The 14,859-nt window shown below is 34.6% G+C and overlaps 1 protein-coding gene across 1 annotated transcript; it reads left to right on the top strand.

Annotated features, from left to right (window-relative positions):
• The first annotated feature begins 275 nt into the window (after window positions 1–275).
• Window positions 276–14,499, top strand: LOC107915461 (uncharacterized). The gene is made up of 8 exons (XM_016844620.1): window positions 276–447; window positions 826–878; window positions 1,324–1,386; window positions 1,477–1,677; window positions 13,153–13,233; window positions 13,336–13,530; window positions 13,659–14,205; window positions 14,249–14,499. The coding sequence occupies exons 1-8, from the start codon at window positions 276–278 to the stop codon at window positions 14,497–14,499; spliced, it is 1,563 nt and encodes a 520-aa protein (XP_016700109.1).
• Window positions 14,500–14,859: the final 360 nt, after the last annotated feature.

Below are 14,859 nucleotides of genomic sequence, written 5' to 3'. Positions count from 1 at the left end.
AGACTTGGGGCAAACTATCTGATGCACAATTTGAAGTTGGCCATCGTAGTCTTTGCATTGAAAATCTAGAGGCATTATCTGTATGGTGAGAAGTGTATCATCTACACTGATCACAAAAGTCTCAAGTATCTCCTTGCTCAGAAGGAGCTGAATCTAAGGCAGCGAAGATGGGTTGAGCTTATTAAAGATTATGACTGTACCATTAAGTACCATCTGGCAAGGCCAATGTGGTGGCCGATGCATTGAGCCGTAGGGCTATAATTGATCTGAGAGCGATGTTCGCTCGACTTAGCTTGTTCGACGATGGGAGTTTGTTGGCTGAGCTTCAAGTCAAGCCAACTTCGATCCAGCAGATTAAGGGTAGACAGTTGGAGGATGAGTCTTTGGGTCTTCAGTTCCAACAAATTGAGAGTGGTAGCACTATGGACTTTGGGTTGAACTCTAAGGGTGTGTTGTGTTTCCGAGGTCGGATATGTGTGCCGAATGACTCAGACTTGAGGCAGTCTATTTTGAGAGAGGCGCATAGTAGCCCTTATGCTATGCACCCTGGCGAAAATAAGTTGTACCGAGATCTTTGAGAGTTGTATTTATGGCCAAGGTTGAAACGAGAGGTTACGAATTTTGTGGCTAGATGCCTGACATGCCAGCAGGTTAAGGCTGAGCATCAGTTGCCTTCGGGATTACTGCAGGCGATGAAGATTCCGCTATAGAAGTGGAAGCGAGTAACAATGGATTTCGTTATTAGGTTGCCTTTAACACCCACTAAGAAAGATTCAGTGTGGGTCATCGTGGATTGATTGACTAAGTTTACACACTTCATCTCAGTTAGGACAAATTATTCTTTGCAGAAGCTGACTAAGCTCTATATTACTGAGATGGTGAGACTGCATGGGGTACCGGTTTCGATCATTTCTGATAGGGATCCTCGTTTCACGGTTCAGTTTTGGAAAAAAGTGCATGAGACTCTGGGTTCAAGGTTGGAATTTAGTACTGTGTTCCATCCTCACATCGATGGTTAGTCAGAGAGGGTGATTTAGGTATTGGAGGATATGTTGAGGAGCTATGCTATTGCTTTCTGAGGCAGTTGGGAGGATTATCTGCCATTAGCGGAGTTTGCCTATAATAATAGCTTCCAATCCAGCATCCAGATGGCACCTTACGAGGCACTGTACGTTCGTAAGTGTCACACTTTTTTATGTTGGACTGAGTTGGGTGTGCGATGTGTTTTGGGTCTTGAGTTAGTCTCTGAGACAGAGGATAAGGTTAGATTGATATCATTTAAAAGCAGCTTCTGACAGGTAGAAATCTTATGCGGATTTGAAGCGCCATGAGATCAAGTATTCTGTGGGGGATTTCATTTCTCTCAAGGTTTCACCATGGAATAAGGTACTGAGGTTTGGTCGTAAAGGCAAGTTGAGCCCTAGATTTATTAGACCTTACCGTATTTTGAAGTGAGTGAGACCAGTTGCTTATCAGTTGGAGCTACCTCCGGTGTTGGATCGTATCTATGGTGTGTTCCATGTCTCTATGTTGAGGTGTTACGGCTCTGATCCTACTCATATTGTCCCTGTTGAGGAGATTGAGGTTAGGCCAAATTTGACCTTTCAGGAGGAGCCTATCCAGATTCTGGGTCGTGACGTAAAGGTTCTGAGGAGGAAGTCTGTTCCTTTTGTGAAGGTTCTATGGCGTAATCCTAGCACTAAAGAGGGCACGTGGGAGCCTGAGGATGCGATACGTCAGCAGTATCCTTATTTATTCTCATCAAGTAAATTTTGAGGCTGAAATGTTCTTTTAGGGGGGAAGAGTTGTAATGCCCTAGAATTTTTACTTTTGTTCTTACGAAGGTGCGACATAACTGTGTATCTGCTTCAGTGGTTAAGTGTTCTAGGTATGTGTGAGGTCCCAAGTTCAAGCCAGGACTTGGGAAAATTTTGGTATTTTATGAATAAGCCCTATCTTTGGTCGGTAGGCTTTTAAGTAAAAGTTGGAAAATAATTAACAGAATGGGTCTACTGGTCTGGTGGATAAGTGGAGTGTTGGTGTGAAGGAGGTCTTGTGTTCAATTCTCTATGATGGCGTGGAGACAGTATTTTTGCTCTAGTTTTGGCTAAGAGTTGTGTTGAGGCAAAATTCTGAGTTGTTGTGTTTTAGTGGGATAATAGGGAGTGATTTTAGGAGATCATGGAGGAGAAGGTATCAGAAAATAATAGGATTATCTTTTTGTTGCAGAAAAAAGTAGATTTTTGGCTTTCTATCCAATTACCCAAACTTTTTCTGACGTTTTCTTCTTATTCTTTCCCTCCTCTGCTAATTCTTTCCCATAGTTGCTGCCGAAATTTCCATTATTTTTCCCCTTTCATTTCTTTTTTTATTTTCAAATTGATTTGGTTGTTCATTGTTGGTTGCGTGTGTTCAGAGTTAATCAAGCGGCTGGTGGTTTTGAATCGACGCTGTGATTGTGCGAAGTCGTGGTTAGTCAAGCGAGGTTCTGGAGGCTTAGGAGTGCTTACGCATCTTAAACGATACCAGGTGTGTACCCGAAACGTAGAAATGGGATTTCGCAAAAAGCTGAAATTACTTGCTGTCGAGAAATAAGAGAAAATGATGCGAAAAATTGTAGAGAAAGGAAATAAGGGTGTTATAAACTTGGAAATCAACATTCTGCACTAAAATAGTTTTGGACAGCAGCAGTAGTCTATCTTTAAAAAATCATCAAAAATAGTGGAAATTAAGTTAGAGGTTGAATAAAATACGAAATTAAATTTTATTGAGTCTAGTTTTTCATGGAAGAAACAATGTAAGCAATGAAATTGTAAGTTATGAGATATAATGAATTTTGTGAGACAAGGTTAGAATGGGTTTGGGTTCCCCTATTCTTACATTGCAAATATCATCAAAAATTATAAAAAAATAATTAGGGGGTTTAAATTTATATGTTTAGATTCTTAATGAGTCTATTTCACAAAATTTAGCGGCGATGTCAATAACGGCATTTTTTGTGGCGCTATTAAAAGCGCCGAAAATACTTTTAACGGCGCTAAAAAGCGCCGCTAAATGCCTAAAAAAACGCCACTAAAAGCTTGTTTTGGTGTAGTGTATTGAACCTAAAAATTCACTTCTCTTTATCCTACCTTGAACCTAGCCCTATTACAACCCTATAAAAGGCCTATTGATTTTGATAATTATGCTGACTACATTAGTGAAGAGGAATTGCTAAGTTCAATATATGAGGACCTTTAATTAAACCTTGTGATTGTTTTGTTTAATTGATGAGGAAACTTTGATTGAATGGTGAATGTTATGAATGACCTTGAAAAGTATGCACTCTATGACAGATGTTAGCGTTGTTCAATACTTGGTATAAAATTTTGAAATAATGTTTGCATGTGAGCAACTTCTCAGCAAAAAGAGTTTGTGAGCATGACCTTGTTGATGCATGTTTATGAGCAAAATTTGAATCTACTTAATGATTCTCTTTAAACTCATTGCAAGATTGTCTTCTCTAAATTTTTGCTTTGCATTACTCGGGACGAGCAATGGATTAAGTTTTGGGGTGCGTAAACTCTAATTTATATAGAGTTTTTATAGTTATTTTTGGCACCTTTTTACTTGAAAATAATATTAATTCCGAGAAATTGATCATTAATTGGGTTAATTTTGTTTATATTTGAATGATATACATGATTTAGTGAAGAATGTAATTTTATTCTATTTTTCAAAAAATTTATGCATAATTTAATTATTTTATGCTACATATTAATCTTGGTATTATTTAATGCAGTTGGACCAAGGAAACTATGCATGATTTGTTTATAAAATAAAGTTATATGGACATGCCCAAATTCACTCTATATGGACGGCAAACACATGAAAAATGGGTCATGAAGAAGTTGATTTGACCGAATTGAAGATGGATCAATTGATGGACAAGTCTGGTAAACAATTGGGTCACCAAACCGTCTAAACAAGGGAGAACAAGTCCAATTCGGCAAAGCATTTATGAGCAGCCCAAAAATTAGTTTTGGGGGATTTACTAGAGGTCCCTACACATGCAAATAAATTAGAAAATAACCCACAAGATACTCCATTGAAACCGTCCACACCTTAGCTTGATTCAAGCATGAAATCATGCTTGAACCAAGCAACCAACATACCACTTCCTTCCACCCTTCATTATAAATTCCCACTCTCATTCCTCATATCCATCATCCCTCATTTCTCAAACATCATTCAGCTCTCACTCTCATTTCATTTTCCCATTTGCATTTTTTCTTTCCATGCATAAGCATCTATATTTTCCCTTTCCCTTAGCCAACAAATCCTTGAGTAGGTACTCTCTTGGCCAACCAACTTAAGAAGCAACTTGCAAAGGAGAAAACACAAGGATTGTTCGGAAGCCATTTTGATCAGATTCTACGAGACTGCCAAACTAATCAAAGTTTATTCTCTCTTATCTTTGTTATTTTTATTTTAATCATGTTTGCAAGTTGTTTTGTTATCTTGTCATCAACAATGGTAACTTAAATTTGTTTAGTTAGAATGATTGCATTAATTCAATAAAGTTCATTTAAATTGTGTTTATGATATTTTGTGCCTTAATCGTTCATGTTTTCAATTAAACTCAAACATGTATTTCATTCATATGTGATTGAATGTATTAGAATTAGTTGAGCGATCCTAGCCAGACCACGACTAATGGACATAATAATTGAAAAGTGCATGCTTAATTTAGATCCTAACCCGGCTAAATGAAAGGTGCATAATAACTTGAGAGAGCTCTATTATCTTGCATAGCTATTAGGTTTATGTGATTCAATTGTTTCATACCTAGCCCGTCCCTGTTACTTCACATGAATTCTAAGAAACCCTTAGTTATATATGATCAGTAATATGCATATTTTTCTAAGTAAAAGATTCCGAAAAGACTTAATATTGGTTTCAAGCTTACGAAAGATCGAGTTGCCATGGAATATTTTTCGGAGCATTATTAAGCATGATAAAAAGGAATTGAGTTGATAGATGTAATTATTCTAGACTATTCATGTTATTGATTGTTGAAGTTTGAGAATTTGGTGCTAATTTCATCTCATTCATTTTATTGCATACATTGCATTTAGGTTAATTTGCATTAGGGATCACTTTGCATTTGCATTATTCAATTTAATTTAACAATCAACCACCTCCAAAATATTGTGTTTTCTTACCAAATTGTTAGTTTTAATTTTACAATTAATTGATTAACATGCACAGTCCCTCTGGAGACAGTAACTCTTTTACTTATTACTTGAAACAACTGTGTACACTTACACAAACCACGTGTTACAATGTTCGAAAAGAAACATGGATTTTTTTCACAACCTAAAACACAATCAAATCCAAGTTAAATAAATAAATAAATAAGATAAATAAATAGAACAATAAATCAAATATTGGAACAATAAAGAAGAAAATAAAGAAGATACATGAAAAAGATAGACCGTGATATGTAAAAGTCCTAAGAAGCCTTGGAAACATGAAGAATCCACAACCTGTAACAGCCCAATTTTCGGTCGTGTCGGAAACAATGGTTCGAGACCACTAATCCGATGAGTGAGTTCGAAAATTTTATTATTTATTATTTATAAGTTAAGTGTGATTTTAAAAAGATTTTTGAATTAGTGATTAGTGATTTGTGTTTTAAAAGAATCTATGAGGTTAAGTGGTTTCGAAAATGAGGTATCATAACCTCGGTTTCAAAAACCGAGCTGTAAATATTTTTATAAATATTTACGGAGTTTCATTAAGTTAGTATTAAAGTTTCGTTAGAAAATTTTAACGTTTTGATAGTTAATTAATTAAAAAAGACTAAATTGAAGAAGGTGCAAAACTTGCCAGAGTGATAAAATAGCCTAAATGTTAAATGAGGAAGGACTTGAAGGGTAAATAAGCCTAAAATAAGAGGCTGGACGGCATGAGTGTAGGATAATCATGAAATTAGTGTGAACAAGGGGTAAAATTGAAAATGAAAAAAAAAACTTAATAGTTAAAAATAGGATTTAATTGAATATCTAGACATTTCTTCACAATTCTCAGCCAAAAACACCATTGAAGAACCCTTAAGAAGCTGGTTTTCATATTTTGCTACATGTGAGTTCAATTCTTGCCCTTTTCTTGAATTTTTTGTGTTTTTAAGACTTTTGTAATTAGGTCTAACTATATAATTCATTAGTTTTTGATTTTATGGGTAATTTTGAAAGTTACCAATGATGAGTGTTGGATGTTTATGATGAACTAACATGGAATTGAAGCTTTAATTTTGTTATATGATGATTTTATCAAGCAATTTTAATAGAAGTTGATTTTAGGACTAAATTATGAAAAATATTAAATATTAGGGTTTGATATTAGATTCAGTTTATCAAAGGCTGTAAGATAGCCTAGAATAGTTAGATAAATTGTCAATTGAGAAAAATTTACTCAATTGATAGGATAATTGGTGAGGGACTAAATTGTAAATAGTGTAAAAGTTGAGGTAATTGTGTAATTTCAAAAATTTAAGGCTATTAATTGTGAAGTGAATTAGAATTGAAAAATATGCTAATGAATGAATAATTTTATATTTTAGATCAAGAGCCGGTAGATCAACGAGAAAAAGGAAAATTAGCAGAATAGTCCCTAACTACTACAAACTTACAATTTAACCTAGGTAAGTTCGTCTGGTTAAATTTTAAATGTTATGTGTTAAATTAATGAATGGCATTATAAATTTATTCATATCATTTGTGAAAAAAAAATTAATGTTAAAGTTATGAAAATTGAAGTGAATATATGAAGTAAACAGAACGCGAAATTGAGTACAATCGTTCAGTGCAAAAGATGAATTGACGGCAAATTACCCAAGTAAATCGGGGTTCAGCATTTGTTGCTAGCTTCCATTTTTGCTTTCCGTTTAGCTCTCATGAGCTTCAGTTAACTCATATGAGTTTCATTTTAACTCTTCTAGTTTCAGTTCAGCTCTTTTGAGCTTCAGTTTAACCCTAATGGGTTTCAGTTTAGCTCTTTTGAGCTTCAGATTAACCCTTATAGGTTTTCGTTTAGCTCCTATGAGCTTTCATTTAACCTTTACGGGTTTCCGTTTAGCACTTATGTGCTTTAGTGTAGACTTCAGGCTTTTGTTTACGATGTACTCAAATCCGTAAGACGTTCTTTCATTTGACAAGGATTGGTAAGTGCCATATGGAATTAATGTGGAAGAATTTTAAGTTATTATTGATATTGAGCTCAAATAAGTGAATTCATCAATCGAAGTTGTGATTGGCAGGAAATGTTTGTGAAATGATTTACCTAAATGAATTATTATAGTATGTTCGGTAAGATTTATATTTAAAGCTAACGAACTTACTAAGCGTCATTAAGCTTATTGTTTCGTTTAATGTTCTTTTTAGATTTTTGAGAAGTTCGAAGGATCAGATCAACACATCGAGCCACACTATCTAGTTTGCTCTGATAGATTTTGTTATACATTTTATAGTTTATATGGCATGTATAGGGCTGGATTGGAAAAGAGCTAAATTTGAAGTATGGTTGTGAATGACATATATATGTTAGTATGCATGTATTTAGTAGTAGATTTTGGTAAATCAATGGAGTTATTTTGGTAAGTTTAGGCAATTGAGTTTTGTGATGATATATTATGTTTAAAACATGATTTTTGGCTTGTGTTGTTTGATTTGGGCTATTTGATGTATTGAAATGTCGTGTATAGGTTGGTATAAAAAAGGATGAGAAAAGTGGCCTTAAAATGGCCTATTTTCGTCCACACGAACAGAGACACGGGCGTGTGTCTCAGCCGTGTGTGACACATGGCCTAACACATGGACGTGTGGCCTGGCCGTGTGTCCCCTGCACCTTAAAATTTCAAAACAGAATGCCCAAGATTTTACACACGGCCTAGCACACAGGCGTGTGGCTTGGCCGTGTAACCCCTGCACCTTGTACACGACCTACCATACGGGCGTGTGGTTGGCCGTGTGACCCAAGTCAGAGAGTTACACAGGTAAGGACACGGGCTGGGACATAGCCGTGTGCCTCATATCGAATGCCCACACAGCCTAAGACACGGGTGTGTATCCTAACCGTGTGAGCCACACGGCCAGCCACACGGGCGTGTGTCCCTTGCTCCTAAAAAATTTTTTGAGATTTTGGGAAAAGTTCCCTGAATATCCAATTTAGTCCCTATTCATTTCTAAAATGTATATTGGGCCTCTAGGGCCCATCTAAGGGACAATGTGAGTGTTATATGATTGATTCTTAATATGTGTAACAAAGTTTGTGAAATGCACGTATTTAATTTGTAAAGTTCGGTAATGCTCTGTAACCTTGTTCCGGTGACGGATAAGGGTTAGAGGTGTTACAAAACCCCCTTCAAACGGCTCTAAAAATATTGTTAAAACTTTTCTAAAAGAAACTAAAGAGAAATTCTTGAAAAGAAAACTCAAAGAGAATTTATTGACTCAAAAGAGAAGTTGAATAATAATGAATTGATTAATTTGTGTACAATGTAAAGGCCTATATATAGACTAACTAAACAAATCTAAATAAAACTCTTTAAGTATACTAGAATACTAATTAATCCAAACAAGTAGTTTTCATCTAAATTTTCTTGTTGACATAAAACTCTTAAATAACTTAAACTACTTAATAATTCTTAAAAATTTGGAATAATAAAATAATAAGAGCTGATAAATATAATATTGTACTCATATATAATAAAAATTTAGCCAAAAAACCGAACCCAATATGATTTAAACTCGAATTAAAAGCCCGAAACTTGTAATTCCCATTATAATCCTCTCCAGAAATTCTGCTCGCATGGTTTTTGCTAAATGATCATAACTTGAGCTCCTGAACTCAAAATTCAGTGATTCAAAGTGAGTTTAAAAGCTAAGAGATAGATCTTCGAACGCTAAGCAGACATCTCAACCTAAAAATGTTTGGATCCCATCCAAAATGTCATCGTAAGTCTTCTAATTTACCAAACTTTAAAATTGGCAGCTTCGATGAATGGAATTTTATAAATTTCACCAAATCCGTGCATGTATCATCCCATCTTTAACCTATTTACCCTAGCCCTTTGCTCCCAATATATTTCTTCTTTTTCAATTTCCAAATTTAATTGTATATTTATGTCAATTAAATTTGCTAAATTTTCATCTGTTCTTTCCAACCCATCAAGTTCTTCTAATTTCATGAGCAATCTCATTGATAACTCCTTTCTTAATTTTTTTTTATTCCCATTGCCCATCTTTGTAAACCTTTCCCTAAAACTGCTGATCACTCCACCATACTCCCCCTAATTTGCTCACATATTCGTTTCACCTCCTCTTCACAAGAATCTTTCATAGCTCACCATGCTTCAAATCTAAAGTTAGACCTCTTCACGATCACCTTTTCAAATTTGGTTTTAACCAATAAAGGGAAATGATCAGAAAAATAATGTGACAAGTGTCGAATTGTGTATTCAGGAAATAAATTAATTCATTCCAAATTCACCATCCCTCTGTCAATATGTTCTTTGGTATTTGTCTCCGGAAGGGTCCCCTTTTCCCACGTAAACCAACGCCCTGTATACCCTATGTCTTCAAGATGACAGTCTTCTAGAATTGCCCTAAATTCCTCCATGCGTCCTTCTTCCCTTGGGAAACCTCCTTTTCCAAAAGATTAACGAATCTCATTAAAATCCCCACAAACCAGCCATGGGTTAATCTGCTCTCTTCCTAACCTTCTTAAAAGGTCGCATGCTCTATTCCTTCCTCGGGCTTCTAGGGCCCCATAGAAACTAGTCAACCACCACTTTTCACCACCTTCATCTTCTTCGATATTAACATCAATGTGGTTGATAGAATAAATTATTAAGCTTACAGAATAAATCTAACACATCAATACCATTATGGAACCCACATCGTCGTCGCACTCTCTCCATTCGCTTAATGTCCAACTTTGTCTCCATGAGGAAGGTAAGGGGGTTATGTTGCTTCTACATGAGCTGAAGCCTCCTAACGCTCTATAGACTCCCTAATCCACACACATTCCAGGTTAATATTTTTATTACATCAGGTTGGCTTACCTATTGGCACGCGCTGATATCTATTTTTTGCAAATTTCCTCACATCTCTCACTCCCTTCAGCCATGAGTGTACAAAAAGATCTCTCTAGAATTTGTTTATCTAACCTAGGCCTTATTTTTCCCTCGCTATTCACTAGTGGAAGCTCTTCCCTATCATCCTCCATATCTGCTCTCCCCATCCTTTCAGAAGTTTTGATTCATTTCCCTTTATCTTAAGTCCCTCCTCCTTCCAAATTGAAACTTAAAATAGATCTCATGAAGTTGTCGTTTTGTCGTAGGTCAAAATTTCCTACCGACCTTCCACTCCTTCCTTCATTTTGTTTTCCGATAGATTACCCAAAATTATCCCCATTATTATCCTCCCTCAGCCAAACACTCAGTGTAATCGTCGCTCTTCTTGGTTGTGCCTTCAGACACAAGTCCCACCCACACTTTACTTCCATCATCCCAATATTTATTCTTTTCGACATAATCTATCCCCATGCCTTAAACAACCACACAGGAAACAAAATAGAGAAATTTTCATATCTAAATTTAACGTAAACAAAATTTGATTGTGATGCCATAAATTTTCCCTCCTTTTTAGCGATTTTCGTACATCCAACTAAACCCTACTACGTATAAAATTTTTATAACTCTGATTTGATTGTCTTGTATCATATTCCAGGAATTTACCTACAAAATTCTCAAGTTGTTTTGCCACATTATCTGAGAAAAAACCTGGCGGAAGATCATGCACTTGTACTCAAAAGTCCGTGAACACTAGAGGAACATAACACATTCCACATCAACTTCGTGGAAGAAACGAAAAAAATAGTGATTTTCTCCGAAATCTGATATCTGAATTCCTCCCAATATATGCCACAAATTAGCTATAGTATTTTTCATGGCAAGGAAGTGGACCACACTTGCTGTAAGACAACACCCTACCAAACAAAGATCATAGCCTAATTTTTGCAGATTAGGCTCCACCCCAAATTTCACGACTTCTTTTTCCTCATCATCGAGGCATAAATGCGCCATATCTTTCTCCATTGACGAAACTCCTTCGCACGCCAACTTGTTTCTTTTCACCGACTTGGTTGTAGAACAGACAAAATCACAATCTTTTCTATTATCGATTTGTAGTCTCCTGATTTTCTTGAATATAGAAAAGTTCTTGTCAGCTAAAGCAAACCCTAAGAAAAAAAATTTGGACTTGCCAATTGAGCAAATGATAACGTGCTATCAAAGCAGACTCAAGTTTTTTAAACATTATAACATTTAAATTTAAATTCTTGAGAAATAAATATAATAAATTAAGACCTTATTTATATAATATATATTAAAGTTAATCAAGAAATTATAAATGGAATATAAAGATTTCCATAGTGTAAAGATAAAATATTCATCATTTTTCAAATATAAGTTTCTAATCTATAATTTATGAAGTTAACTAAATACAATTTTTAAAAAATTGAGTGACTGAAAGTAAAATTTTATTATTGTTTTTTAAGTTGGATAGTAAAATAAATCATTTTAAATAATGGGTGATCATATTTATATTTTATCTTTTTTATCAATTATATATAACTATTTAATAAATGATTTGCTACTATTCATTATGCATTATTACTTTTCAATTATTAACCGTTATATTATGAAAATTACTATGAATAATCGTTTTTCTATTAACTGTAAATTATCAAAACAGAAGTAATAATTTTGTTTTCGAAAGGTTTGTAATTTTAGAAACATGTAATTTAATGATCTATACTTATCAATAATGAATGTTTTCAAAATTGGATCATTAGTCCAATTAATTAGATTATTCGTTTTCGATTTAACTAATTTGACCTCAGTTCAATAAAAATTGAATACACAATTAAAAATTTATAAACCAGCTCAACAGTCAATTTTTTATCCCAATGTCAGTTATGGAATCGATTAAACCACTGATTCAACTTGTCAGTTTGATTTAGTTTAGATATCATTTTGAGTAATTTGAAATTTTGATATAATTTAAAATATAAATTTTATGTTATAATAATGTTAATATTTGTAAATGTACAAAAACTTTTATTTATATTAATTGCTTATGCAAATTTTAAAATTTTAATGATGAATTTTATAATTATTGTTTATCTATCATAATTTATTATTTTGTTATGAATAAACTATTACGTTTTTCATTATTTTAAATTTAAATTTTAAATTTTAACTGAGAAATTTTCATATATCACTATTTGCTACTATTCTTATTCGTTATGCATTATTATTTTATAATTACTAATCTTTATATGATGAAATTTACTATGAATAGTCGTTTTTTTCCTATTAATTTCTAATTATAAAAAAATTGAAGAAATAATTTTATTTTCAAAAAGGTTTGTAATTTTAGAAACATGCGGTTAAATTATCTATACTTATATGAAACAAATGTTTTAAAAATTTAATCGATAGTCGAACCAATCAAATCATCCGTTTTCGATTCAACCGGTTCGACCATCAATTCAACAATTGCATACACAACTGAAATTTATAAAATATTAGTAAAATACTAAAAATTTAATAAACTGATTTAACTGTCGATTTATTATCCCAATGTCACTGGTGGAACTGGTTAAACTACCAGTTCAACCTCCTGATTTAGTGTAATTTTAATTTAGATATGAGTAACTTGAAATTTTGATATAATCTAAAATCTTAAGATTACAATAGTGATGATATTTATAAATGTATTAAAAAAAATTCATATTAGCAGTAACTAAGTGAAATAAAATAGTTATGGGCAGTTCATTGTTAGTTAAGTAGTTCAGGATAGTTGTCAATTCTGTTAGTAATCCATTGCTGGTGTATAAGTGTTGAAGATCATATTGTAATTGCAAGTGAGATAGAAATGTATTTTCTCAATTTCTCACATTCTAATATGGTATCAGAGTAATTTGTTTTACTGGTCATCAAAACTCACAGATTGCAGTTCTTTATTGATGGAACGGTTCGTATACCACCAAAAGAAATTGTTGGGGTCGATGGTCTCTCTATTTAAAGTCTGGCTGTTATTATAGAAACGACATGATTTTCAATATGATCATATTCCGGAGTATCAATCAGCCATTCTTAATGATCTTCCTCTGGAATATGATCATGTCGTTTCTATAATAATGACGAGTCGAGCGCCTTTTGCTTTATAAGGCATTACGACGGCGCTGTTAGATGTTGAAGCTCACCAATAAGTGCATCTGTCTTAGGTCACGTTTTCTGCATATCTTGCGATAGAGAACAAATCGTTGTCGTCGGGTTCTCAGTCTGCTATGGTCATGCCTACATATGTTGGACAACCACCACCTCAAGTGTTTCGGTCCAATCGAGCAACCGAGTTTCGCGGTCGGGGGCGTGGACAATCTAATGGTGGAACGCGCCTTCAATGTCAAATCTGTGGCAAGGTTGGTCATGTCGCCCGGCGCTGTTATCTCAAATATGATTCGGCGTATGATTATGATGTCCTAAACCCTAGTGTTAGGTCTGGGCAATCGAACTCCTCTGGGTTTAGAAGATTGGGCTCGTCATTTAGTGGTATCCTGACAGTGGAGCTACTACACACATGACAAATGACTCTACCAAGTTCAATGACTGTCAATTGTACAATGGGTCAGGTAAAGTTGTTCTCAGTAATGGTCAATCTATTCCTATTTCTTGCATTGGTGAGTCTGATTTATCTCATGGGTCTGATCTGTTGCTTCTTAAAGATTTATTATATGTTCCAGACATCCACAAAAATCTTTCTATTTCCAAGTTTATTAAGGATAACAGTGTGTTTTTTAAATTTTATCCAACTTCCTGCTTTATCAAGGATCTGGAATCACGCTGGATACCACTTCGCGGCACTGAGGAAAATGGATTGTATCAGTTTTCCTCTGTTTCTCCCAAACATGCATTGACTGTTGAAAACACGGCTGCTGATGAGGTGTGTCAGAATTCTAGTCCAGATTACAGGTTCACTCGGTGGCATCAACGACTTGGTCATCCATCTTTTGCTGTTATAAAAGAAGTGTTGGTGTCTTGTAATGTTTCAATTCCTACAAATAAGTCACCTTCTTTATGTAATGCTTGTGTTCTTGGTAATTAAAAGTCATAACCTGCCATTTGTGGCTACTAATTCAGTATATTCTGCTCCTCTTGAACTTGTTGTTGTTGATTTATGGGGTCTTGCACCTTACTACTCTTCTGGTTATCAATATTACATTTCGTTTGTATATGCTTTTTCATGGCACACATTGATATATTTTCTTCGCAAGAAATCTAATGCACTACAAATGTTTTTGACCTTCAAAACTCATGTTGAACTTCAACTTGGTGTCAAGATCAAACAACTTCAGACAGATGGGGGAGGTGACTTTCGCACCTTTGATTAATATCTTAATGGGTGTGGTATAGCTTATCGACTCACTATTCGCACACGTCTGAGCAAAATGGGATGGTGGAAAGGTGTCATCGGCAAATTGTGGAAACTGGTTTGGTTCTGCTTGCTCAGGCATCATTACCTTTGTCTTATTGGTTTGATGATTTTTATTCTACTGTGTATCTCACGAATTTGCTTCCTACAAAGGTGTTAGGTGGAATTTCTCTAATGGAAAAACTTCTTGGTCAGAAGCCTGAGTATAAGGTGCTTAGTGTGTTTGGGTGTTTATGCTATCCTTTGCTGGGACCATACAACCGTCACAAGTTACAATATAGGTCCACGCCTTGCACATTCCTGGGCTATGAACCAAATC

The sequence above is a fragment of the Gossypium hirsutum genome, chromosome D10, assembly GCF_007990345.1.
Source record: "Gossypium hirsutum isolate 1008001.06 chromosome D10, Gossypium_hirsutum_v2.1, whole genome shotgun sequence".
Taxonomy (NCBI): Eukaryota; Viridiplantae; Streptophyta; class Magnoliopsida; order Malvales; family Malvaceae; genus Gossypium; species Gossypium hirsutum.
Note: the sequence above shows the minus strand (reverse complement) of the source record. Positions and strands in the feature narration are given on the sequence as shown.